The sequence below is a fragment of the Channa argus genome, chromosome 8 (genome assembly GCF_033026475.1).
Source record: "Channa argus isolate prfri chromosome 8, Channa argus male v1.0, whole genome shotgun sequence".
Lineage (NCBI taxonomy): Eukaryota > Metazoa > Chordata > Actinopteri > Anabantiformes > Channidae > Channa > Channa argus.
Genome location: NC_090204.1, coordinates 12173862 through 12197328, shown reverse-complemented (window position 1 = coordinate 12197328; position 23467 = coordinate 12173862). Strand labels below are relative to the sequence as shown.

The following is a 23467-nucleotide window of genomic DNA, read 5'->3' as shown; positions in this document are numbered from 1 at the left end:
GAGTTTATAACAATGAGTAACTATAGGCTGAGTGTAGACGAAAGTCTGGCTACTCATCAGCCTCGTCAATACTGAGAATTTGCCCTCACTAAACTCGGTAAAGTTGCTTTGAAAAGCTGAGCACTGTATTGTTTAGTCCCAATTACACAACATCCAGAGAGCCTGGTACTCATTAAAGTGAGGACGGCTCCCAGCAGGACTGTGTGAATACAAGAGTGAGCAGATGGTGTGTGCGTGTGTGTGTGTGGGATAAAGGGAGCTGACATGTTCCAGCTCATTCTTATGTTTTTTTTTACTCATAGCTTACATTTTTTTAGCCCTCAAGTCTTTCCTGTCCTGTCAGTTTACAGTACAGTCGCTGGCCCACAGATAGTGTCTCCCCTTTCCATCCGCTCACCCTTCAGCCTCAGGGAGCTCATTTACAGAGCCCTAGATCTCTGTGCCAGGCCAAACCTGCCTCCCTGCTGCAGAATTCTGCCTTTCAGGAACTCTGGAGGAGGAAAAGTCATGTCAGTGTGTCCACAAAGGTCTCTGGAACAATTTGGAAGATGTTTGTATTAACTACTGTATCCTCAAATTTCATAATACTCATCGTGGCTCAGCTCTTTTGGAAGCCACAACCACCTCCCCTTCTTACACAGACATTCCACAGGCAGAACATATGTAGTCTTACAGCACATTTACACACAAAGATACTTAATATGTGTGGTTCATTCATACATACTTCAGTGAAAATGTTTGTGTATATTATGGATTGTAAATGAATAAATTAATGTGCTGGTGTTGGCTTAAAAATCCTTTATCCTGTAACTTTCCGTCATTGTCTTTTCTGTCACAAGCTCTTACTTCAAAGCTAAAAGCAGCACCAATTGTTACTACATTGTAGTAAAGTTGTCCCTCTGGGAGGACAAAAAGAGAGTCCGTCACACTCCATTAGCCCTGGCATTGAGGCGAGGAGAGTGAGGCAAAGAGAAACTCATTCTTATTCCGTTTTCTGGGGGACAATGATGGTACGGGATGGGTGTACACTGTCACATATAGAGTTTAAAAAGAATCGATACAATATCAGTTCTGATATTGAATATTATATTTTCATCTTTACAGTTTGCACAATAATAATGCAGCAGTGTGAGAAGTGATTTATCATCAGAGGTTACTTACAACTAACCCCATAAAGGAATGCTTAAGAGATTTTAGAAATTGAAATTAAATGTAAGAAAAAAATAATGGATTCATTCTTCATGGTGGTGCTAAATATGTGTTCTAGTTCTTTCTACTTTTTGGCCACTGTCAGAATCTTAATGTAATACTGACATGTATTTGCATCTGCCTTATCAAGTGAGCAACTTTGTAACCTGCAAACCATTGGGGTGTGTGTGTGTGTGTGTGTGTGTGTGTGTGTGTGTGTGTGTGTGTGTGTGTGTGTGTGTGTGTGTGTGTGTGTGTGTGTGTGTGTGTGTGTGTGTGTGTGTGTGTGTTCACAGAAAGCTGCATGGTACCTACGGAGGCATAAACAAGAACTGGAGCTCCTTCTGCTTGGCAGCAAAATCATGGGAGTGGAATTTTCCGAAGGGGTCAGTGAATATTATATTAGTATAATATTTATAATATGTATGACTGTTCACTGTGAACTTAAACCAAACCAGACTGCAAGTTCTAATTGAGAGATCAGTGCTCTTTAATTCTCAGTCTTATTTAGCGAGCAGTTTGGTGCAAGCCAGTCCACATAGGGCAGAGTTCTCCTGCTGGGTTTGTAACATTAATGTGTCTGCAAGCAGGGTAACAGGTGTCCTGCACTGCACTAATTACTTCTCATTCAACAGTGACACCTATTGGTCATATTGCTCTCTTTCTTGTAGAATTACTGGAGCAACACAGGTGGAAGAGAAGACTCAAACAGGTAACTTTGAAAAATGTAACACGTTTATTCTACGATCAGATTCTCCTGACATATTCAAATCTGCACAGGGTGATATTAGGATTAAAAAAAGTGGGCAGTTGTTTGTTCACAGTTCTGTTCTCACAAGTCACCATAAATGAATTAATTCAATTTTATATTCTAAAGTTACAGTTTGATTTTTGCTCATGATGAACAAATGTATTTTCTCTTCTCTGCTCTTCCAGGATTCCCTCTGGTACAGATGGCTGGATGGAGTATGTTCCCATTTCAGAGAAGAAAACTGTTGCTGTAGCTGCCCCACAGCGGCTCACAGAGGGTGGGTCTTCGAGACATGAAGGATAATCAGAGAAACCTAAGATTTAGTCAATAGTGTTCTCCGACCTCCATGGTTGAGATAACATGTAGCATTCCTTAAATTCTATTCTGTGATCTGTGAAGGTGGCCCCTTGTTGTATGACAGTGTGCAGCTGGTGCAGAGCTCTGTGGCCTTGAATGGGACCCAGCGGGTGCTACTGGATCATGTTATATCTGAGGAGCAGTGTGCAGAGCTCAGACATCTGGCACATGTAAGGACATTACACAATTTTAATTTAAATAAATCATTGTGTACATTTACTCTTGGTTTTGGAATTTACATTTGACTGATAATAAATGAGGGCTTGATTCTGTCCATTGTGTGAAGCTGCAATTTAAATATCATTCTCTCTGTATTTGGTTTGTTCAGGCAGTCACCATGGCAGGAGATGGTTACAGAGGTAGGATGTCTCCACATACTCCCAATGAGAAGTTTGAAGGAGCCACTGTACTCAAAACGCTGCAGGTATAACACCAATAAAACAAACTATTTTCATTGTTTTCTAATAATATATAACAGTGTATTTGTCAAATTACATGTATTTGTAAAATTTTGGGCCTGTCGCCAAACAACATTTGGGGATCTAGTGTTTTCTGATTTTAAAATAAAAGATTAAAATGTAGCATTTCTGTGAGACAGTATTTAATACAATGCATGACCTGTAAAACAAATGTTTCCATTAGGTGTTTAACTGCATGTTACAGACCGTTTGACTTTGTTTTCTCCTCCTGCAGTACGGCTATGAGGGCAGGGTGCCCATGAGTAGTGCTCGCCTCTTCTATGACACCAGTGAGCGAGCAAGACGAATCATTGAGTCATACTTTCTGCTCAACTCCACTCTGCACTTCTCCTACACACACCTGGTGTGTCGGACGGCCATAACAGGTCACTTAAACAATAATACATCTAATCATACACATAAAAAAACGCATACCGACATCAGATTTCTTTTACTGATACTGGTTCACATGTATAGATTTGCGCATGTTCACAGGTCAGCAAGACCACAGAAATGACCTGAGCCATCCTATACATGCTGATAACTGTTTGCTGGACCCTGAGGCCAATGAGTGCTGGAAGGAACCACCAGCATACACATACAGAGATTACAGGTGTGGGTTTTCCTTTGTAAGAAACACGCAAATTGAATAAATATCATACTGTGAAATATATATCCCTGTATTGCTGACTTGTTCTTTTTGTTGTTTTTTTAGTGCACTGTTATATCTAAATGGAGATTTTGAAGGAGGGGAGTTCATATTCACAGAAATGGATGCCAAAACAGTCACCGTAAGCTGACATTTACTTCACCATAGAACACTTGAAGAAAACATAGTTCTTTGTTCTTTTCATGGCATTTTGAACCGAAACACAACAGTGTGTCCATGACATCGGTCTGTACGCAGCTTTGGTGCTTACCCTCCAGCACAACAGAGCTTTAGTTGAACTATAAAACTAACTTTGAATAAACTTCCATAGTGTTGATCTTACAGAAGTGTCTAAGCAAATGTAATCCCTGTTCCTGCTTTTGCATCCTCTCTAGGCATCTGTGAAGCCCAGGTGTGGGAGGATGGTGGGTTTCTCATCAGGCGGAGAGAATCCTCACGGTGTAAAGGCTGTCACCAGTGGGCAGAGGTGTGCTGTGGCTCTGTGGTTTACCCTTGACCCACTCTTCAGAGAAATGGTAAACATTTGCTGTACTTTGGATGCTACGTTGGCTTAGAGTATTAATATTTGTATGTCTAGGTTCTTTCTATTTGTGATTCTAGTTTTATTTTAACCAATTCAAAAAACATGTCTTGATACGTTAGTGCTTATAATTTTAAACACTGATTCTTATTTTTGTTTTGTTTTGAAGATAATTTCCTTTACTTTAATGTGGCTGTGCTTGTTTACTGAAAAGCAGCAAGGGCAGGGCATTGTTGAATAAGGATGCTTTTTGTCATCTGGCTTCATCATAATTTACAGACAACGCAACTTTAAATCTGTCTTTTAAAATCATAAACTGGTTATGCGAAACAGAACATATACAACCCCAATTCAAAAAAGTTAGCAGGATGTGTAGAACGTAAATTAAAAAACCCATATTATTTCACAGTAGAACATTAACAACATATCACATGTTGAAACTGAGACATTTTACCATTTAGTGTAAAATTAAATGGCCCCTCTCCTCTTTAGTCCACAGGAAACAGTGTCCATGGTTTCTAAAATATTATTTAAAATTTAGATTCATCTGACCACAGAACCAGTTTTCCATTTTGGCCCAGAAAACACAGCTGTGTTTCTGGATCATGTTCACATATGGCTTCTCCTTGCATGATATAGTTAATGTTTATGAGCTAATATTTTCCATGAAATGGTAAAATGTCTGTTTCAATATCTGATATGTTGTTTATGTTCGATTGTGAATAAAATACGGGTTGATGAGATTTGCAAATCATTCCATTGTGTTTTTATTTAGGTTTTACACATCGTACCAACTTTTTTTGAATTGGAGTTGTATTTGGAAGCTACATAAATTAGAGGAAACAGTTTTACTATTTGAATATAGTAAAGTTATACTAACTTGAATATATCATATGTTTTGAAAATTATAATTAAATTGTTGCTTCTTTATTGTTCATAATTTTATTTTACCATCCCTAATGCTCATCTGTGCTTGTTTGTCTTGTCTAGGAGAGACTACAGGCAGATGAGGTGATCCATATGTTGGATACGCAGTCTCTGTTGGGCCAGGGCCTCAACATAAACCCTAAAGATGAACTGTAGAGGCCCACCTCAATCCTTTCGATAAAATCCTTAACTAAATACGCTATTTATTAAATGACCTTTGAATCAGAACATTTCTATTTTTGTACTGTTTGAAGTGCAAGGTTAATAATATTGTCATTGTTTGTGTTGTCTGTCTGTATGTTTTTTACTGTTTCTCTACAAACCAATACTTGAGTTGGCTTTTTGTCTCTTGTATTTCTCTCTCCTGTAGTTAAAAAATGTCCGGTTCACTTCCTCACACTTTTAGACCTTGTGAGTGGGTGAATTACCTGTTCAAACCTGTAATTTCACTGAACTGTGAAGAAGCCAATGAGAAGAACAGCAGTTGACATTTTCTACTTTGATCTAGTTTCAGGCAACAAATTCAGTGGATTTTATTCAAAACACTATGTACAGATATTTAAAAATACTTTAACTCCAATGGTCAGTAGTTCAAAATTATTATATATATTTAATCTTTGTTAATGGTACTGTTAAATATGCTACTAACACTTATGCCAATACCATAATGTTTTTTCTGTGCCAGTAATAATTATATTCAAAGTAGGCGGTGCACTGTTTTTCTAACCTGGGTAACCAGATTTCAAAAAGCCCTCATACAAAAAATGGAAAAGATCTGTTTTATTGTGCTGACTATTTAATGATCATGCACTCTGTCTTTCTCTGTGTGTCATGTCTGAAAATGTCTTCTGTTACTACTTTGATCACTTTTTCTCTTGTGTTAAATCACCTTCTTCCTTTCTGGGCACACAGAGGAGAAAACTGGTTTACATGGTCACTGACGTAACGATATTGTGTTTTGTGTGTGTGTGTATGTGTTTGTTGTAATTCTATATTTATTAATAGTTGCTGTTCTGTCAGCGTTTAATATGAGGATTTTCATAAAAGATGTCAATCATTCCTGTTTCAAGGAATACATATTTGTACAATCTTTTTTCCTATATATTATAGATGTTACAGATGTTGAGGTGAGTTGTGCACTGTAACTTCAGTGGAAACAAATATAAAATGTTCGCTTTTCTACAAACTGCTAACCAGAAAGTTAACCCTGTCATTTTATGAGACTGCCCACTTTTGTTTCTCTGATATTTCATTATGAAATGCTGTAGCACACACAAACGTATCTTTACATGCCAATAAATTAAAAATATTTTATTCCATATGTATATTGAAGGGTGTATATTTATTTGATGTATTAATAAGATACTGCTGATAGAAATTTTAACATCATTCAGTCTGCAATACTCCACTTTAACAGTCTTTTGTATCAACAAAGAAGAGTTTTCTATGAAAAAACTCAAAATTACTTGGTGGTGGTTTGCTTCACATCATCGAGCAGCAGGCGTAGTTACTAACAGTATTTCCCTTACCTCACAGGTATAAACGTCATTCTGTTGCAGCTGGACATCTGTTCAAGTAACCTCTTAAACAATGTAATGTATCATTGTATTGCATTTACTTTATGTAAATGTATTAGATGTTCCCTGATAAGGCATATAATAACAAATGCAGTTTGAGAATAGCTTTTAGAGCATTTAAAGTAACATGCATTTTCCACTATACAAACCATGAGTAATTACAGTGAAAAATTTCCTTAATCCATGCTATCACATCCTATTTTGAATAAACTGTTTACCCAGGTATGTTTACACAGAGTAGACATCACTGTGTTCTAAAAAATGGGCAATAATTCAGAATGAAAATACAAAATGATAAAACCCTGCAGAAACAACTGACCCATGGAATAAACTTTGTTTTATGTTCCAAGTAGTGAGTTTTCCAGTCTGTGGTAAAATACTGTAGGATGAGATCTGTAGCTAGATTTTTGATAGGAGTCGTGAGACCTACTGTTGGGTGAGTTTGTTTCAGAAGCGGTAGGCCAGCTGTTCAGTGAATCTGAATGGCTTAGATTCGTTGACAGTACAGAGCAGGTCCCGCATGCGTCGTGCACGCCGCTCTTCCAGCACCAGCCTGCGGGAACGCTCTCGAGCTGCCTGCTGCTCAGCTCTCTTCTCCACCCGCTTTCGCTTCAGCCACCTGAGGAGAGATAACATCAGGTCAGAAAGTTTTGATACTGTGATGTTAGCATACAATTGAACTACTGAAAGATCGCACTAAATGATCACTGAATTATAATGTACTGATACAGTTCATAAACCAAAAACTAAAACTCCTGAATTTTTCTAATTTTTCAACAATAAAATAAAGCTTTTACTTTAAAATACCGTGAGCACTTATACTGTGAAAGTCCCAGAAGATAAGGAAACTAAGAAAGAAAGAAGTGCTCTTACTTGGCACTTATGTCCATTGCAACTGGGCCAGACACCTACAGCATATGAGAGGAAATTACCTTCTAGACCATCAATACCCTACATTATCTGAATGGGAATAGAGTTTGGTAAAAGCAGTGTGAGGAGTATTAGAGGAGTAGAAGTACTGTAGCAAATGTTGCGGTACAAATTGTTAAAATGTACTTAAATGTTACTTTATTTTAAGGGTTAAAAAAGTTACATTTTTGACATAATGTAATAACAACTTTGAACCTATCCTAAAGGTTTTAAGTAAAAAAGGGGTAAAAGGTTTAATGTAAACTCACAGTTTGAAGGCACGTTCACAATCCTCACGGCTGCGTATAAGATAAGCGCTGTCCTCTTCTAGCTTCTTCAGCTCCACCAGCTGTTTGTCTTTCTGCTGCTGCTCCTGCTTCCGCTGGAGCCACAGCCTGAAGGCTTCCTCCGGGTCACTGTGTGAAGAGTCTTTCTGTGTGAAGAAGCAGAAATTATTGCAATAATGAAATAGAAGTGATGGCAAACAATCCTTGTTCATAGTCGTTGCATTGCCTTTACTAGTTCTGTGTTAGAGTTACTGTAGATTTCTGTAGGTTTAGGATTAGCCAGCACACAAAGCCAGTTCCTCTTCCTGTCATTATGATAAACAATTTATCCAAACTTAAAAATTCCTCCAATAGCTCATATTTCAAACTGGACTCTAAAATTGGATTAGAGTCTAGTAAAATTGGATCACAATTCTGCCACCAAAGTACATTTTGTACTTATATTTAATACATTAGTGACAGGAAATTGAAAGAACAGTGGATGAATTATCAAATAACTAGCAACATCTGCCATGGAATCCTCTTTGTGTACTCTAAGCAGGCTATAGTTTTGTAGGTCAGTGTGTCTCTTGTGGTGATACCTTAGAATTCAGCCTCTCCATCTCCTGAGCTCGGTGGATTCGTCTCTCCTCCTGAAGCTGTTCTCTCTTCCTCAGCAGCCAGGCTTTAAACGCCAGCTCATTCTCCTGCCTCCTCCTCTCCTCTTCTTCATGTTTCCTCTGCTCTGTCTGACATGAAAACTAGAGTGATTAAAAAGGTAATTTAAGTAATTAACAATATGCCTTAATGTAGAAAAAAATCCTGTCTATCCATAGATGTTAGTGTGTTGATTTAAGGATAAATAAAGTGTTATTAACCTTTATTTAACCAGCTACATAATTTCCTACTCACCTCTTTTACCAGCTTCTCCTTCCTCTCCTGGATTCTCTGCAGCAGCTCTTTCTGCCGAGGAGATAGGGCGTATGTGCCTTGGCACAGTGTTCCCGTGGCTGACTTTACCCGCCGTTTGCCGCCTCTTCTTTGGCCACCCCTTTGACCGTGGCTTGCTGAGCTGGGCCTGCTCTTGGGCTGCGCCGGAGGTTTGGGGATCCAGACCTTATTGACACCCTGGTGGAAGGAGGAAGGGCCAGCATGAGACCGAGGAGGGGAGGAGGAACCGTGAATCTTACGCGTGCTCACAATCTGCTCCTGCCCATGTGGAAAGGAGTGCAAGAAGTCACTGTAGTTGTTTGCTATAGGAGGGAGAAGTCCTTGACTCTCCACTTCTTTCAAGCTAACTAGATCAAACTTCCCATCCTTTTCTACAAGGACTCTCCCCTCCTTTATCTCCTGCCCCCCCTCACTGCTGTCGACAGCCGATTCTACATTTTCCTCCCAAGGGGAAAGTTTGAGCTCAGACAGCTTTCCTGACACTTCTCTCTCTGCCTCAGCATCCTTGGCTCTATCCAGGCTGCTCTTTCCCCCTTCCTCCACCCCAGGGTTGTCATCTTTATCAAACTGCAGTGGAGGCACCACCAGATCCACCAGTGTCTCTTTAAAATGCAGCCGTCTGCGTCTAGTCATATCAGGAGCTTCCTGGTTCTCCAGCTCCTGATTAGCCTGCTGTATCTTCTCCAGAATATACTTCTTCTCCTCATCTGTCTGGTCTTCCATCCCGGGAGGAGGTGGTACTATAACTGATGACCTATTTGGACTGTCTCTGTCTGAGTCGTACTCCAAAGGCTCCATAGGTGAGGGCCACCTCTCTTCGTCTTCTTTGTGCTTCTCTGTTCGTTTGCCTTTCCGTTCCTTTTTGTAGCTTTCCTCCTTCCATTTCATTCCTTGCTGTCTCTCGTCCCCCTCCAATTCTTTGTCAATTTCTGCCTCGATATCATCATAGTCAGGATCCTGTGCGATGGAAAAGAAAAATGTTTACTGTGATTATTAGGTTTGAATGCAAATGAAAGAGAGGCAGGGAACAGTCATGTATGTGTGTTAACAGACATGCGTGTGTTCATCAATACTGCATAAGCAGTGGCACAGTGAAAGTATGTCCCTGTATGACAATAGAGTAGGTTTCAGATGCAAATCAAGAGCTCTGCCAGTTCAGGTAACTCAACACTACTAACCGTCACACTTTCACACAGCAGGGTCGGGACCCTGTCTGCAATAAGTAGAGTAGCACCCCACATAGAAAAACAAAAGAGCAGTAGAGTAAAAGTACATAGAGGAGATGAAATCAATCTTATATAAACTACACAGTGAGGCCCAACTTACCTGGTCCTCGCTCCGGCTTTCCTCACTAATCAGCCAGTCCAGATCCTTCTCAAAGTCGTCCTCATACTCCTCCTGGGACTTTGTGTAAACCACCTCACTCATAATCTACTAGGGAGAGAAGAGAGAAGATCAAACACAAAATGTGGGGCAGCTAGCAGCATGGTGTAACAAAAGTGATGTGAGTAATGTGGTCATAAGTGAGATGTCTGATCTGGCTAGAAATTATTGTTAAAACTCATGATGGATATTCGTGTTTAGAATGACTGCTATTGATTTGGGATTTTAGTGTTTAGTGTTGAAAAATATGGCTGTGTTGTAAATTTTATCATATGTGGACATAATGCTACATAGTGTTTATTTACTATATGATATCAAAGCAGTTTATAGGCATCAGAGGTTAATATATACCTGGGACTTGATGACTGAGGGTATTAACATAAATGAAATGACCTAGGTTATAGCAGGGTACAGCACAGATCAGGATATTTAACTAGGTTTTAACCTTTTTGAATATTTAAAACACCATCAAACAAAAGAAGCACAAGTGAAATTTAACAGTTTATATTTACATTTTCTCTGTCATATTGATTAAAAATGGCTTGGGATTGGATTACTGTGGCACCAACACCTGTGCATTAATAAATTAGTTAATGCCTGAGTTTTACACATACCACCCTTAAGTCTACCACATTAGAACCAGCCAGGCCACTATCACATCACATTAGGCTAAATATGTCCTTTACTGGACTGCACTTCTGAGCAAATGAACCCCCTACCGGATAGAAACAAATACTACAGGGTTAGAAGTTATCAATTATTCTTGTTTTATGTTACAAAACATGCCATGTCTGTTAACATGTAGCCTAGCTTATGTTTGCCATAGTTTCTGTATATATATTTCTGTTGTAACTCAACCACTTTCACCAGCAACATGACTGATTGTAACACGAAGACTAATTCTATTTATCTTTATATTTGTAAAATATAGAGGACAGAAATATAAACGGGGGTGAGCTTAGAGCAGAGGTGGCACATTAAAAAAAAAATCCATATTTATTAACTACAAACTATAAGTAAAATGTGGCAACAAGTGTTACTATTGAACTTACCACCCCCGCAGGTTCTTGTGTAGTATCACTGTTCAGTTAAAACCGGGGAAAAAAGACATCCAGCAGGTAGGTTTTGTGACTGATTCCTCCGTCTAAGTGGCCCACATAGTGCCTGGGGGTTTGTTGAGCAAAACCCGTGTCTATAAGCTGCTTCCAGCCTGTCTACAGCCCTAAAAGGTTTAATGGGCCTGTCGTTATGGAGACGTACAACACGCTTCAATACTGGCGCATGCGTAATCGAGTCACTCGGTCCAAAGAATAAGAAAAATCTCCTTGCACACACTGTAAACAAAGGTCTTCACCCAAATGATCATTAGAACCCTTAAGAATAAATAACTTAATTGTAAAGAAATGGAAAAAGGTCAGTTAAAAAACAGCACTGCCTGTGTGTATTAGTTTAACATTACATCAGTATCTCTTAGAAGGTTAGAAAGTAATACAATTACCGAACCCACATTATCCTTTATGTGATTTAAAGCATTTAAAAGAAACCCAATAAAGAGGCTAAGATAAACCACAAAGAGGACAATTAACAAAGCCTCTTTTTATCATTTGAAATCGCAAAAGTTATAAACTCAGTGACCGCGTTTAGACGCACTTAAGTAACCTGGTTACAGGAAATCCACGTATACATGCAGCAGAAGAGTAACTTGATTTCTCCTCCACCTCGGACATATTTTAGAAGCCTGGTGCACAGAAAACGCTTCTTTTTGACGTCTCTCTCTCTCTCTTTCTTTTCCTCTCTCTCTCTCCGTCATTATTTCACTGGGCTGTGTGCCGCTTACTGTCTGCACCCGTTGGTGACGCACATGCGTAGTGGGAGAAAGACGATTAGAAACCTGGTTACTATACATGGCTGAGTAATCGGCGTTCTTCTAAAGAAATCTACCATGAAATACCTTCACCTGAACCCCCATTTCTTTTCCCTTTTGTTTAATGTTTGATCGATAACAGCATATAACAACGGGAAACGATTTCATAATAGTTTTATATAAAATAGATATTGAAAGGTATTCACATTTACTCTAAAATCATGCAATTTGTAATACAGGAAAGCTTACTGCTAATTACAGAAGACAGGGCATTTATTGAGTCGGTGAACGCAGCATTTGTTTCCAGGCGCACTGCACTCTGGGTCTTGTAGTTTGATGTAGGTTTGTACAACCCCGGGAACATGGCACTGCATTGGACAGAGAACGACATTTCCCATGTTGCCACTGTCACAACTAAGGAAGTACACGCCCCCTGGCTTGAAGCACGACTGAGAGCACGTAGTCACAACTTCTGATAATGAAGTTCATAACCCCGCAGTAGCTGGAAAAGACTGCTCCCTGAGGAAATACCGTGTGTTTCGCCTACAAATGGCCACTATCATCATTTGCTCACTAAACAAAACTGCTCAGGCCACGGTGAGGAGATGTTATGCTTCACATTTAAAGGGGCTTGGTAGTGCAGCAGAGTCTCATCTGCCGTTTATCTCCACTTGTAGCCCGTCAGTGACTGGAATAAGATGGTTTTCCAGGGGCACTGGGGTAAGGTTTATGTCCCATGGGACCGGAGGCAGATCTACAGCCGGGCGAAGCATAAGGGGAGCCCTGGCGCTCAGTGGAGCCGCAGCAGTAACTGCAGCAGCGGCTGTGGCGGGGTTTTTGGCAAATGCCAACCACTTCCAGTGTGCAGAGATGGCAACGAGAGTTTCAAAAGACGTCAAGGAGAAAGAGCAAGAGGATGACATCCTGGAGAGATGCCGGGGGTTCATGTCTTCTCCGGTGACAGACATCAGCGTGCTGCATGAGCGGAAAGGCGAGATGCGCACGAGGATGGAGATGCTGATCATGGAGACGCAGGCAGATTTCTGCAAAGCCCTGGAGAAGGTGGACGGTGGGACGTTCAAAGTGGATCGCTGGGAGAGGAAGGAAGGTAAGTGGGGGGGGGGGGGTTCATTCATAAGTGACATGGTGAGATGGTCTCTTTGATCAGATTCAATCTTGACTCTGTGTGTCTCTTTGTGTGTCAGGTGGTGGAGGAATCAGCTGTGTGATGCAGGATGGAAAAGTGTTTGAGAAGGCGGGGGTCAATGTGTCAGTGGTGTTTGGAAACCTGACAGAGGAGGCCGCCAGGCAGATGACGAGTAGGGGGAAAGTTCTCAAAGGGAAAGATGGTGAGTTCTGTTCAACTAATGATTGTACACAGACGTTTAGGTGAGATATCTTGTAAGCAGCTGTGTCCAAACTTTCCTATCCTATTTTGTGCCTTGTTCACAGGTAAGCTGCCATTTTGTGCCATGGGTGTGAGCTCTGTTATCCACCCCAAGAACCCCCACATTCCCACGGTCCACTTCAACTACAGATACTTTGAGATTGAAGAGGAAGACGGTAAGTGTGTCGTTGTCAGTAGTTGTGTCTTGGTTTAAGTGACACTGTTGAGGAAGTGATTGAATAAAAACTCTTGTTTCCTTCTTTCTTTTTCTTTGTGATCCAGGCACTAAGCAGTGGTGGTTTGGTGGAGGCACAGACCTGACTCCAGTTTATATTAATAAAGAAGATGCATTTCACTTCCACAACACCCTGAAGTTGGCCTGTGACAAGCACCACCCACAGTACTACCCTGACTTTAAGAAATGGTACGGTATGGCTCAATATTAGTGCCTTTTTCACAAAACTCCATATGTGTGTATATTTCAGCACATACACATGTAAACATCTGATTTCTGTGTATTTGTGTGCTTTGATTACAACGGGTGTATCCTAACTGTCAGTGGTTGATAAGAGGTTGTCTCTCCCCAACATGTGCAGAAAAACCGTTGAGCCATGACATTTCTCAATGAATGAGCACAAAGGAGAAGAAAAGCATGGGTGTGGTCTATCTAATGTGGCCTGGAATAAGTGAATTTTGTCAACTTTTAATTTTACCATTTTAAAATGAATGGTTTGACATTTTAGAAGATATGCACATTTTTACATTCTTAACTAAGAGTTAGATGAAAAGATTAATGCCACTGTCTCCTAACTAATTTAGCTACCAGTGACCAGTAAGCTAGGGCTGAGCTTTGGTGCTTGTTGGAAATGTTTTTGCCACCCTACTGTCTAACAGTCCCTAGTCCATCTTTTTCATGTTACATACATGACAATAGTTAAACGAGCACATTCCCAAAAATCTGCTCATTTAAACAAAAAACAATACCTTTCAAATTGATCACTATTTTACTATTGACCCAGCTTCATTTAACCACGATGATTTGTCTGTAAATAATATCTTTCCATAGCACAACTCTTCTGAATATCTTCTAGTCCAGTCCTGGTGTAAAAGGTAGCAGCTATTAGATTATTTATTTAAGTTCTGTTTTTGAGTTTGCAGTTTGTTTTTTATTATAGGTTGAAAAAATGTCAAAGTACAGCCAGTCCAGCAGTTCAAGGAGAAAATATTGTATTTAAGTTATTATTATATCTTGTAGGTGTGACAGATACTTCTATATCCGCCACAGAGGAGAGACTCGGGGTATAGGAGGGATCTTCTTCGATGACTTGGACTCACCAAATCAAGAAGAGGTGTTCAATTTTGTTAAGAGCTGTGCCCGCACTGTGGTGCCCTGTTACCTGCCCATTGTATACAAACATCTCAATGACTCTTTTACTGATGAGGAAAAGGACTGGCAGCAGGTGCGAAGAGGCAGGTGAGTAAAAAACTGAGGATAGTAGTGACATATGCATATTCGTAGCTAGTACATTTTTGTACAAATTGTTTGATTAACTAATTAGGCTGTATGTTTCTAATAAGCTCTTTTTGATCAATGTTAGCTTGATCATAGGGTCCTTCATCTGTAAAGGCTAAATTTGTGTTCCACTTTGGTGCAGCAGTTTCTTGGTAGAGCTCACTGCCAGTCTTGTGTCATTTAGTGACTCACAGAATGAGCTAAAGAGCTATGGGAAGAAGCGCTAAAGTGAACCAAAAACCCAGGGATGTAACTTATTATATTGCTAACAATAATGTTAAAGTTACAAATGTGTTCCTTAAAAAGCCTTTTAGGTGGGGGGTTTTGAGGGAGAAAAAAGTAAAGATAGACCAGGGATAATGTGAATTTTGTTACTATTTAGCATTTTAAAGATTTGTCAAAGCTCTTGAACAGCAAATAGCATACACCAACTAAAAGACTTCACTTATCACACCAAAGTTACTTTTAGCAAACACATCTGTATGTTTTATACAGTTCTTAATACTGTAATAAGAAACCAATAGTTGCACATGAGAAAACTGAATCCTCATTCAGAAATCCAACATTGCATGTAGTGGACTGAATTAAGGCATAACAGATCTGAAAAGATGATGCATTTAGTTTTTAAAATGTGCCTAAATGTTATTAAATATTAAATATTATACAGTCACAGAGGCCTAAACACCTGTCACCATGGTTGTCATGTGAAGCATGTCGTGGACAAAGAAAATTCAAGAAACATTGCAGAAAAATTGCAGTTATGGCAGTTGCGATATTCCTTTGAAGAAATTTGATTATTTTCCCATATCCCTCAGCCTTACAATATTGTATCATAAATCACATTTTTAGATATGTGGAGTTCAACCTGGTGTATGACAGGGGAGTAAAGTTTGGTCTGGCCACACCTGGTTCCAGAATTGAAAGCATCCTCATGTCCCTCCCTCTAACTGCCAGGTAAGCTACACCTGAGTGACGCAGCCATTGCCTTGCTCTTGTATGACAGTAATGAGCTGACTGTGTTTCCTGGTAATGAAACTCACCCTTCAATCCCAGGTGGGAGTACATGCATGAGCCTGCCAAAGGTACCAAGGAAGCTCAGATGCTGGAGGTGTTAAAAAACCCCAAGGAGTGGGTGTGACCGCAGTGCGCAAAAAATATCCAGGAAAGCACCTGTTGTTTTTTCTTAAAGTTGTGACGTGTAATCAGAACACCAGTTGTTACTTTTACATTTTGTTACACACGTTAAAGTTTTTTTGTAATCTGCTATTTTTTTTTCTTTCCTTTTTGTGGTGTTAAATTACCCTTTGTTGACAATCAATCATATGAGATTTGAATAATGTAATGATGAAACATTGTGTTGTTAAAATAATTCACTGGCCTTTGTGCCATTCCTTACTGCCTGACAAATGATGTAACTTCACAGGTGGCTGCTTTTAGGTCATCTCATTGATGATTAATGATGATGATTTTAAAAAGTGTTAGTAACACACAGTAGCTGTGTTTTTTGTTTATTTTTAACTTGGGGTGAATGTGGTTTGCTCCATTTAAAGCTGTCTGCTGCCTCATTATCTTTTTTTAAAAATTATTGCACTGAAAGGGAAAATTGTAAAAACTGTGCCACTGTAGGGTTTTCTATGTGTGGTACCACTGGTATCAAACTTATAATAAATAAATAAAAGCAATAAATAAAATAAATAAACAAATGAATGAGGGTTTATTGTTTTATGTGCACAGCAAGGTGTTATTTGTGACAAAGGTGAATATTGAGAATTCATTGTTCTTTGTTGAGCCCCGTTCACATTGGTTGGTCATCAGTGGTTGAGTCACTTCCCGGTCTTTGAACAGCAGTAAACAATACATGGGTTTGGGATAGGGTTTCACTGACATGATAAATAGGAAAGGAGGGTCCTTTACTTTATAGATAATTTTTACTTACTTTATAGATAATTAAAATTTATAACACCCATACCCTCATTATTTTCAATGAAACACCCATGATTCAATTAAATGTTTTTTTAATTTTGATGAATTGTTCTTCCTCTATTGGATGTTTATGTATTCTTTGAGTGTTTTTCTAGCCGAAATTCTAAATTTCACATGCACCACATTTTTCTCTGTGCAGCCTTCTGTGCTATGAAAACAGGATTAAAAAGGCATGGCATTTCTGAAAATGACAGACCTTCAGATTCTGCACTTTACAGGAGACACGCAGAAAACCTCCATAAACTAGTTGGCCTACTGCATCATTTCTTACTCTAAAGATCAACGGCTTGCAGCTTGTCCCTTCAGGGCTGTTCCCAATCTTGCTTTGACATGTTTTTATGCCGAATGCCCTTCCGGTCACAACCCCCCCATTTTTATCTGGGAATGGGACTGGCACCAGAGTGGCCTATGGTGGATGGGGGGGCACACTTGGTGGGGTGGGATTCAAACCCGCAGTCTTCTGCATCCAAACCCAATGCCCTAACACTGATCCACCAGGCATCATTTCTCACTGAATTAAAAAAAAAATAATCATATTTTAAAGGTTTTATTACAAATTAATTCAAGCTTTTGTACAGTTCAAGGATTTGAGGTTTCCTTATGTTTAATGTTGGATAAAATCTTACTCATTTGATAAGGCATTGTAAAAACAGGGCACTAAGTAACAATAGAACTAACCTAAATACAATCCCTACTCTTACCAGCACAACTCAGTTCAAGGTCATGGCGAGTGCTGAGGTTCACAGGTCAATCAACAAAAAAGTATAATAATAATCAGTGCTTATAGTCTGATGTGTAGACGTGATTTGAATGACATTTATCACTACCAGTGAACATTAGATATATTTGGTTTTTAGAGTGTATGCAGCAACGTTGCATAAAGAGAACTCTTTCTCAAAGGATTATCGTGACATTGTTAAGTGTCTAGAATCACATTAAAGACAAACCACGCTGTCCTATTTTCATTCTGAGCTCAAAAACAAAGTAGCTTAATTTATTCAAAACCTAGAGTTATTATTGTATTGGTACCAAAGCAGTCTTTAGGAGTGCTTTGGTACAAATACACTGTAGCTTACTTTTCACACGTTCTTACTTACAGTGCACATTCTAAACATGGATTCTTATCCATAGTGACAAAGGATCCCTTATCCCAAACCTTCTGTCTCTATCACTTGCTGTCGCACATTTCCGTGGAAGTACCTGCACAATTTACACATATTTCAAAGCTGCAAACCTATTCAGTGAATCCTCAGTGTACATTTAGTAGTAGTAGTAGTAGTATGAAACAATGTCGCCATAACTCATTCACATTTGTTTTAGGAGAAAGAGTAGAGAAATGATTTCACAGTTAAAGCAGGCTCTGAGCCTGATGGGAATGCATCAGGAAGCTCTGACTCCCTCCCCCACCCAAAAAAAAGCTAGAGCTAGACCCAACCTCAGGTGTACCGACCAAGCTGCACGCCAAAGCATAAGCACATAAAAACAAACATTTGTTGTAAATTATTTTAGCAATTTAAAAATGGTCTTTTATAAAACTTTTAGTGTTTATTAAGGTTGGACCCATGCACAAGTTTGGCAAAAAAACTGTGTTCAAATCACTCATGAGTAATGCTGAACCCAATGAGAATTAACACCCAGTTCTGCAGCTCGGTTCTGGCTAACTGTTTCATTTCTTTGGCCTAAACATTTACTATTACAAAAGGTTTTAATGCTCCCTCTAACCCTCAGTGTAACAAGCTGTGACAAGCCAGACTCACATAACGGTTAGCACGAAACCACACGTAAGTCAATGAGTAACTGCTGGTGAAATTTTAGCTTTTTTTTTTTAAGTAAGCTTAAGACCCAGATATTATTTTCTCATGATTGACTCAGCCAACCAGAGCTAACAACTAAATACTGGACTTTACTCAGTGGCAAGCAAGCAGTGAGCTCAAACTCATGTTGGTGTGAGTGTACTATTTGTGTCATTTTCAAATAACAGTTCAGGAAAAACCTAAGCCTGGGGAGGAATCTGTTATAGATTTTTTTTTTCCTGCTTCTGTTGGTCAGAAAACGGTATAGGCCAAATTTAAGCATATTTAACATGGGTACAAAATGTGGCATTGGCCACAGAAGTATAAAAAATTGCAATAAAGCATCTGTTCAACACCAGTACACACTTTTAGAATGGTCATCCTTAATTACAGCAAATGCTTGCTGAGTTCAAATATTTTGCTACAGTGTACCAGCAACTTGAGGAACCGGCTGAGGTGTTGGGTGGTTGGATTTGGTATTGCAATATCACCTGTTCCCTCCAGCCATCACTTTATCTACAGTAACTGATGAAAGGTTAGTGCAAACTGCAACAGCGGTGGTTTCAGCAAAGATTGCATTAATCCATTACTCAGGCAGTGAACAGTGTTTCTGCTGAATGTGGAAGGCTGGTGATACAACAGTGGCACCGCTAGACGTAGACAGTCTTAGTGTAGGTTAGGTGGTCGTGAAAGACTGGTTTATTTTCTGTTGACACTATTAGCACCGGTACTGACTATATCCTCGTACTGTGGAGGTGGTTCCGTTTCTATCTGGACATCTGGATGGCCCACGGCCTCCTCATAAGATGGGGGTGGGTCTCCAGCACTTCCTCTCCCTGATGTGAGATCTGAGCTTGGATAAGCCGGGCTGCTGTGGACGCTGAGTTCTGATTGGTCACCATGATGGTAATCCCTCCCCCAATTGTCCATAGAGACCACTGACAGGACGTGGTCTTGATGAGAGTGTCCCAGGCTGGGGTTCCGCTGTGAGCGCTTGCGGGAGTGGCAGCGCCAAACGGCAATCGCAACGGTGGTAATTATGATCACAGCAAGCACCAAAGGTATGATCAGGTAGAGTGAGTGAAAGCCATCAACCGCTGTCCCCAGCCCTCCAGGTGGACTGCTCTCCCGCACATATTCCTCCCAAAACCGTCTCTGCAGCCAAACATGACAGACACATTGTTAAAATCATTATGAAACAAAAATAACATCTACAAAACTCCACTACATTCATCCAGTCCAAACACATTGTGTTTACGTGCTTATGTAAACACAATGGCCTAAAACTGTTTCCAAAACCAAAATCACTGTGTCCATTGCTTTAATACTTTTTATCTGGATTACTGCAACACAAAAGGAGTATGTAGACAACCCAAACAAAAAAAGAGACCACATGATTGTGACGTCCATCTGCATGACATTGTTCTCTGGCCTTTCATTATGATACAAATACTCCACCCTCTGCAGCATGTACTCAGCAGTTCTTCCTGCTTTTATTCATCACTTTCAGGGAACAAAAGTACCCACATTGCACAAGAATGTTTTTACCTTTTAAGTTACTCAGCAGGAGGAGTAGTGATTTAAGGATTCTAGCTGTGGCTGAGAGTAATGCGTTGATAGAGTTCATGAGAGCAACATTAAAAATAAGCTTTAAGCCATAGGAAGATAACCTGTGTTGTTATTTGTTATTTGTGTTAAATTACCCCACAGGCTGTCTAACTTTTTAGTTTGCCTAGTCACGAGCTGCTTGGGATGAACTTTTCTCTTTGCTGTAATTAATAAGCCTGAATAAATGGTAAGTAACTTGCACCATCTAATGATAAAAAAAGAGCTACATCTTTATGTGGTTTGTTTGGGTTCCCATATCTGAAGCGTTGTAAAGTGTATTTTTTTTTATTCCTGTGTGTATTAAAGGGCAACTTCACCTGTTCTCAACTTGCTTTCTATAGCTTTAGTTAGGGCTTTAAGGTGTATATGTACATTAATGCTTTTAAACTTCCATCTGACTATCAAAATTTTTCTCTGCTTCTAGCTAAAAAGCTCCTTCAGATGACATTACCCGGAGGAGTTTTCATCATTAGCAGTTCAGACGATGTCATCTGGAGGAGCTCTGTAAAAGCAGGTTGACCATAATTACTAATTGCATAGTATGAGCGATGAGATGTCATATTCTAAACTGATGGTTGCTCCAAGTGATGTCATAAGGAGGCATTTTTTTTAGCCAGATGTAGAGAGATATTTTAATATAGAGAAGTCAAAGGGAAGCTTAATTGTATTTTTTTACATGTACTACCCAAATTAGCCTAAAGAAGCAAATTCAAAATCAATGAAGGTGTCCTTTAACTATTTAGAACAAGAGGAACAGTAGGTCTGATGTAGTGCATCTCTCATCCCCTCACGGTCTTTTCGTCGTTCTCAAAAGCCTCACGGGCCTCCTCATAGTTGCAGATCTCCTCATAGCATTCCCTCTTTATGTTGCCATTCTTAGTCTCCTCCAAAAAGGAGTTGGCCCTGCGCAGCCGCTGCAGCACTGAATGGGCTGCGTCCGCTTGCAGGAACACTAAAAGGATGGGGAGATGAAGACAAGGGAGGGCAGAGAGAGGAAGAGGTTGTAAGACTATGTAAGAAAAATTAATCAACAAAAATGAAAACAAAGAGAAAAGTATGGGGTGAGTCAGTAAGTGGAACAGCAAAAGTAGAAATTGATGAGGGAGCGAATCTGTACTGAAAGCAAGAAGACTGAGAGATAAGGAGGAAAAGCGGACAGAGATGTAGAAAAGCTCAAAAGGGTAAAAACAAAGAGGGTGTGAGGTGGGAACTGAAACAAAGGCTGTAGAGCAGAGCTGAGCGCTGCCCAGTGCCCACATTTCTGCATAAAAACAAAAGCCCTTTTGATTTAGGCATCCATTCCTGGGCCACATAAGAGAAACTGGAGGAATAAACTTGGCATAACAGAGTGCCCCTTTGTTTCACAAATCTAGAATAAAAAAACAAAAAACAACCTAAACTCAACAAAAACTGTGCACATGTGTTACTGAATTAACTTGGCATCTGTGTTACTGATCATTTCAGAGACACGATCAACACAAGACTGAGACCAAATCACAAGCAAAATGGAAAACCCCCTAATAAAAGAAGGGGTTTTTGTGTTCAAAAGAGAACAGAAGAACCTGAACAGTCACGTTACAATGAACTCTTCGTGTGTGACAATGCTTGAAATCATAAAAGAACACAATACAAAAGAGGGAAATTGGAGAGGAGTTTCTGTGGATATTGCACAAGGATATTTGTGTGAATGGGAATATAATGTGAGTGAACCTACCACTTCCCATGATTCCTTCGAGTCTTTTTGGGATGACTTATCTGTAGAAAACCAAACACGCGTTAAAGTAGAACGGATTTGTCCCCTGATACAAGTCCAACAACACGTTATTATCCTTAAACGATGCACTAAAAATATACTATTTCCATTTATGATTACTGAATCTCGCACAGAACTTGCAAGAACGGTGAAGAGTCTGCCCAGCAGGGAACTATTCCGATATTAGAATTATTTTTCAATTATTGAAAAGTTGACTGGAAACGATGTAGGCTACATATTTGCTAACCTTAGAGCCTTCCTCAGATCTATCTTGCTTGCTGCCGAGGACAGTAAGACTTCAGGTGCTAAAACAATGTCACAATAATTAAATTCCTAATAGGGCGTTGCGAATATGAGACATCCTCGACCAATGGCGGCTACTGGCCAGTGTTACACATGGATGTGTGACGGGAACCCTGCTCATAGCTGCCCAAAAATAGATCAGCAGCAACATCACTAGCAAAGCGCCGCCGCCCCGCTGTGTTAACACAAAGACCCGACAGAAAATGGAAAGCGCAAAATTGTTAGGATTCACTGCTTTGCTTTGCTTCGGTCCACGGGTGTGTTTCGCTGAGCGGGTTAAAGCCCCTTCACTGCCCGTTAACCGTTATTGACAAGCGTTTGTTATTTGTAGGATCAGCGCGACTCCCGTTTCCAATCCGTTTAACGAGCAATACGTGATTCAAGGGACAAAGACCTCGAAATAAGCACCTGTGCTACGTAACAATTCTAACTCGATGGTAGTTACGGTCTTTGAGTAGAGAAATTAGCTTTATCATAACTACTTACCTCTTCGTCCCCCAATCGTGCATTAACGATCTCTCTGCTCCTCCGCTGCTCGAGTGTTGCTATGTACCGTGCGCATGCGTATAACTGTCTTTGCGTACAGCTGCTCCATGATCTGGACCCGCCCAGAGTTAAAATAACAGGCCAGAGTAAACCCTGAACACAACCTGAAGAACTTAATGTAAACTTCAACTGGATAAAATAACATTAAATCAACCCTAGTAACTGTAAAACTTCTTTAACATTACACTTTCATGCGTACTTAAAAAAATTGTTATACGTTTTTCATCTTCAAAGGTTTTATATCACCTTTTGATAAAGTTGCATGGGTTACAGACTATTTAGAAGCTGTAATTAATATATTTAGGGTTAATGTATTGTTTACTTATGCTGTTTACTCTACATCAGTTAGGTCTATAAGCTATCATTAATCTTTAACCCACATTATGGGTTAAAGTGGTTTTAGGTACATATGATCTGATGCTTTTTCAGTTTCATTTCTAAAGTACTCATATTGTAACATCACATGTTGACAGAAACAGCCCAACATCACTGTAATTTCAGTGATGCACTGATACACTACCAGTGCTAAAATATCAAGTGAGCTGCAAATAAGGTCAGGACACAGAGAATTAAAAAGCAAAAGACATTATTTTGTACACCTGATTTAATTCCTGTAAACACAGTGGATAATCGCACGTAACCCCACTACCCACTGGCGCATGTGGCTGCCTTCTTTCAAAGGTCAAAGGAACAATAAATGGCCTATTCCATCCAATCATATTAATCTATGAATCAGCAGGGACCTCTCTGTCACAGATTT

At 39.7% G+C, this 23467-nt stretch overlaps 4 protein-coding genes across 8 annotated transcripts in view; 2 read left to right on the top strand and 2 right to left on the bottom strand.

Moving 5' to 3' along the window:
- p3h2 (prolyl 3-hydroxylase 2) overlaps positions 1–6192 on the top strand; it is a 46860-nt gene extending 40668 nt beyond the window's left edge. The window contains exons 6-15 of one of the 2 annotated variants that reach the window (XM_067514027.1): positions 1485–1574; positions 1860–1900; positions 2125–2216; positions 2339–2466; positions 2625–2720; positions 2990–3140; positions 3232–3367; positions 3470–3545; positions 3799–3939; positions 4935–6192. In XM_067514027.1, the coding sequence (XP_067370128.1) occupies positions 1485–1574; positions 1860–1900; positions 2125–2216; positions 2339–2466; positions 2625–2720; positions 2990–3140; positions 3232–3367; positions 3470–3545; positions 3799–3939; positions 4935–5027 (1044 nt within the window). In that variant the 3' untranslated portion in view covers positions 5028–6192. The remainder of the gene's footprint in view (positions 1–1484; positions 1575–1859; positions 1901–2124; positions 2217–2338; positions 2467–2624; positions 2721–2989; positions 3141–3231; positions 3368–3469; positions 3546–3798; positions 3940–4934) is intronic. The other variant, XM_067514028.1, reaches the window with a different exon arrangement.
- Positions 6193–6336: 144 nt separating this feature from the next.
- Positions 6337–12111, bottom strand: ccdc181 (coiled-coil domain containing 181). Of its 4 annotated transcripts, XM_067514039.1 has the most exons (7): positions 11010–12111; positions 9901–10008; positions 8536–9531; positions 8226–8384; positions 7627–7790; positions 7322–7356; positions 6929–7067 (listed from the first exon to the last, which is right to left on the bottom strand). In XM_067514039.1, exons 2-6 carry the CDS (start codon positions 10000–10002, stop codon positions 7329–7331), a joined length of 1449 nt encoding a protein of 482 aa, XP_067370140.1. In that variant the 5' UTR covers positions 10003–10008; positions 11010–12111; the 3' UTR covers positions 6929–7067; positions 7322–7328. The 4 variants fall into 4 exon arrangements, with proteins under 4 accessions (XP_067370136.1, XP_067370139.1, XP_067370138.1 ...); XM_067514035.1 differs by lacking the exon at positions 7322–7356 and having other exon boundaries at positions 6337–7067; XM_067514038.1 differs by lacking the exon at positions 7322–7356 and having other exon boundaries at positions 6337–7067; positions 8226–8372.
- Positions 12112–12247: 136 nt separating this feature from the next.
- On the top strand, positions 12248–16304 carry cpox (coproporphyrinogen oxidase). The gene is made up of 7 exons (XM_067514040.1): positions 12248–12929; positions 13027–13170; positions 13274–13384; positions 13491–13632; positions 14464–14682; positions 15571–15675; positions 15775–16304. The coding sequence occupies exons 1-7, from the start codon at positions 12371–12373 to the stop codon at positions 15857–15859; spliced, it is 1365 nt and encodes a 454-aa protein (XP_067370141.1). The 5' UTR covers positions 12248–12370; the 3' UTR covers positions 15860–16304.
- A 2541-nt stretch (positions 16305–18845) lies between these two features.
- Positions 18846–22736, bottom strand: prrg1 (proline rich Gla (G-carboxyglutamic acid) 1). The gene is made up of 4 exons (XM_067514041.1): positions 22648–22736; positions 21820–21860; positions 20897–21057; positions 18846–19652 (listed from the first exon to the last, which is right to left on the bottom strand). Exons 2-4 carry the CDS (start codon positions 21827–21829, stop codon positions 19197–19199), a joined length of 627 nt encoding a protein of 208 aa, XP_067370142.1. The 5' UTR covers positions 21830–21860; positions 22648–22736; the 3' UTR covers positions 18846–19196.
- Between the last annotated feature and the right edge of the window lie 731 nt (positions 22737–23467).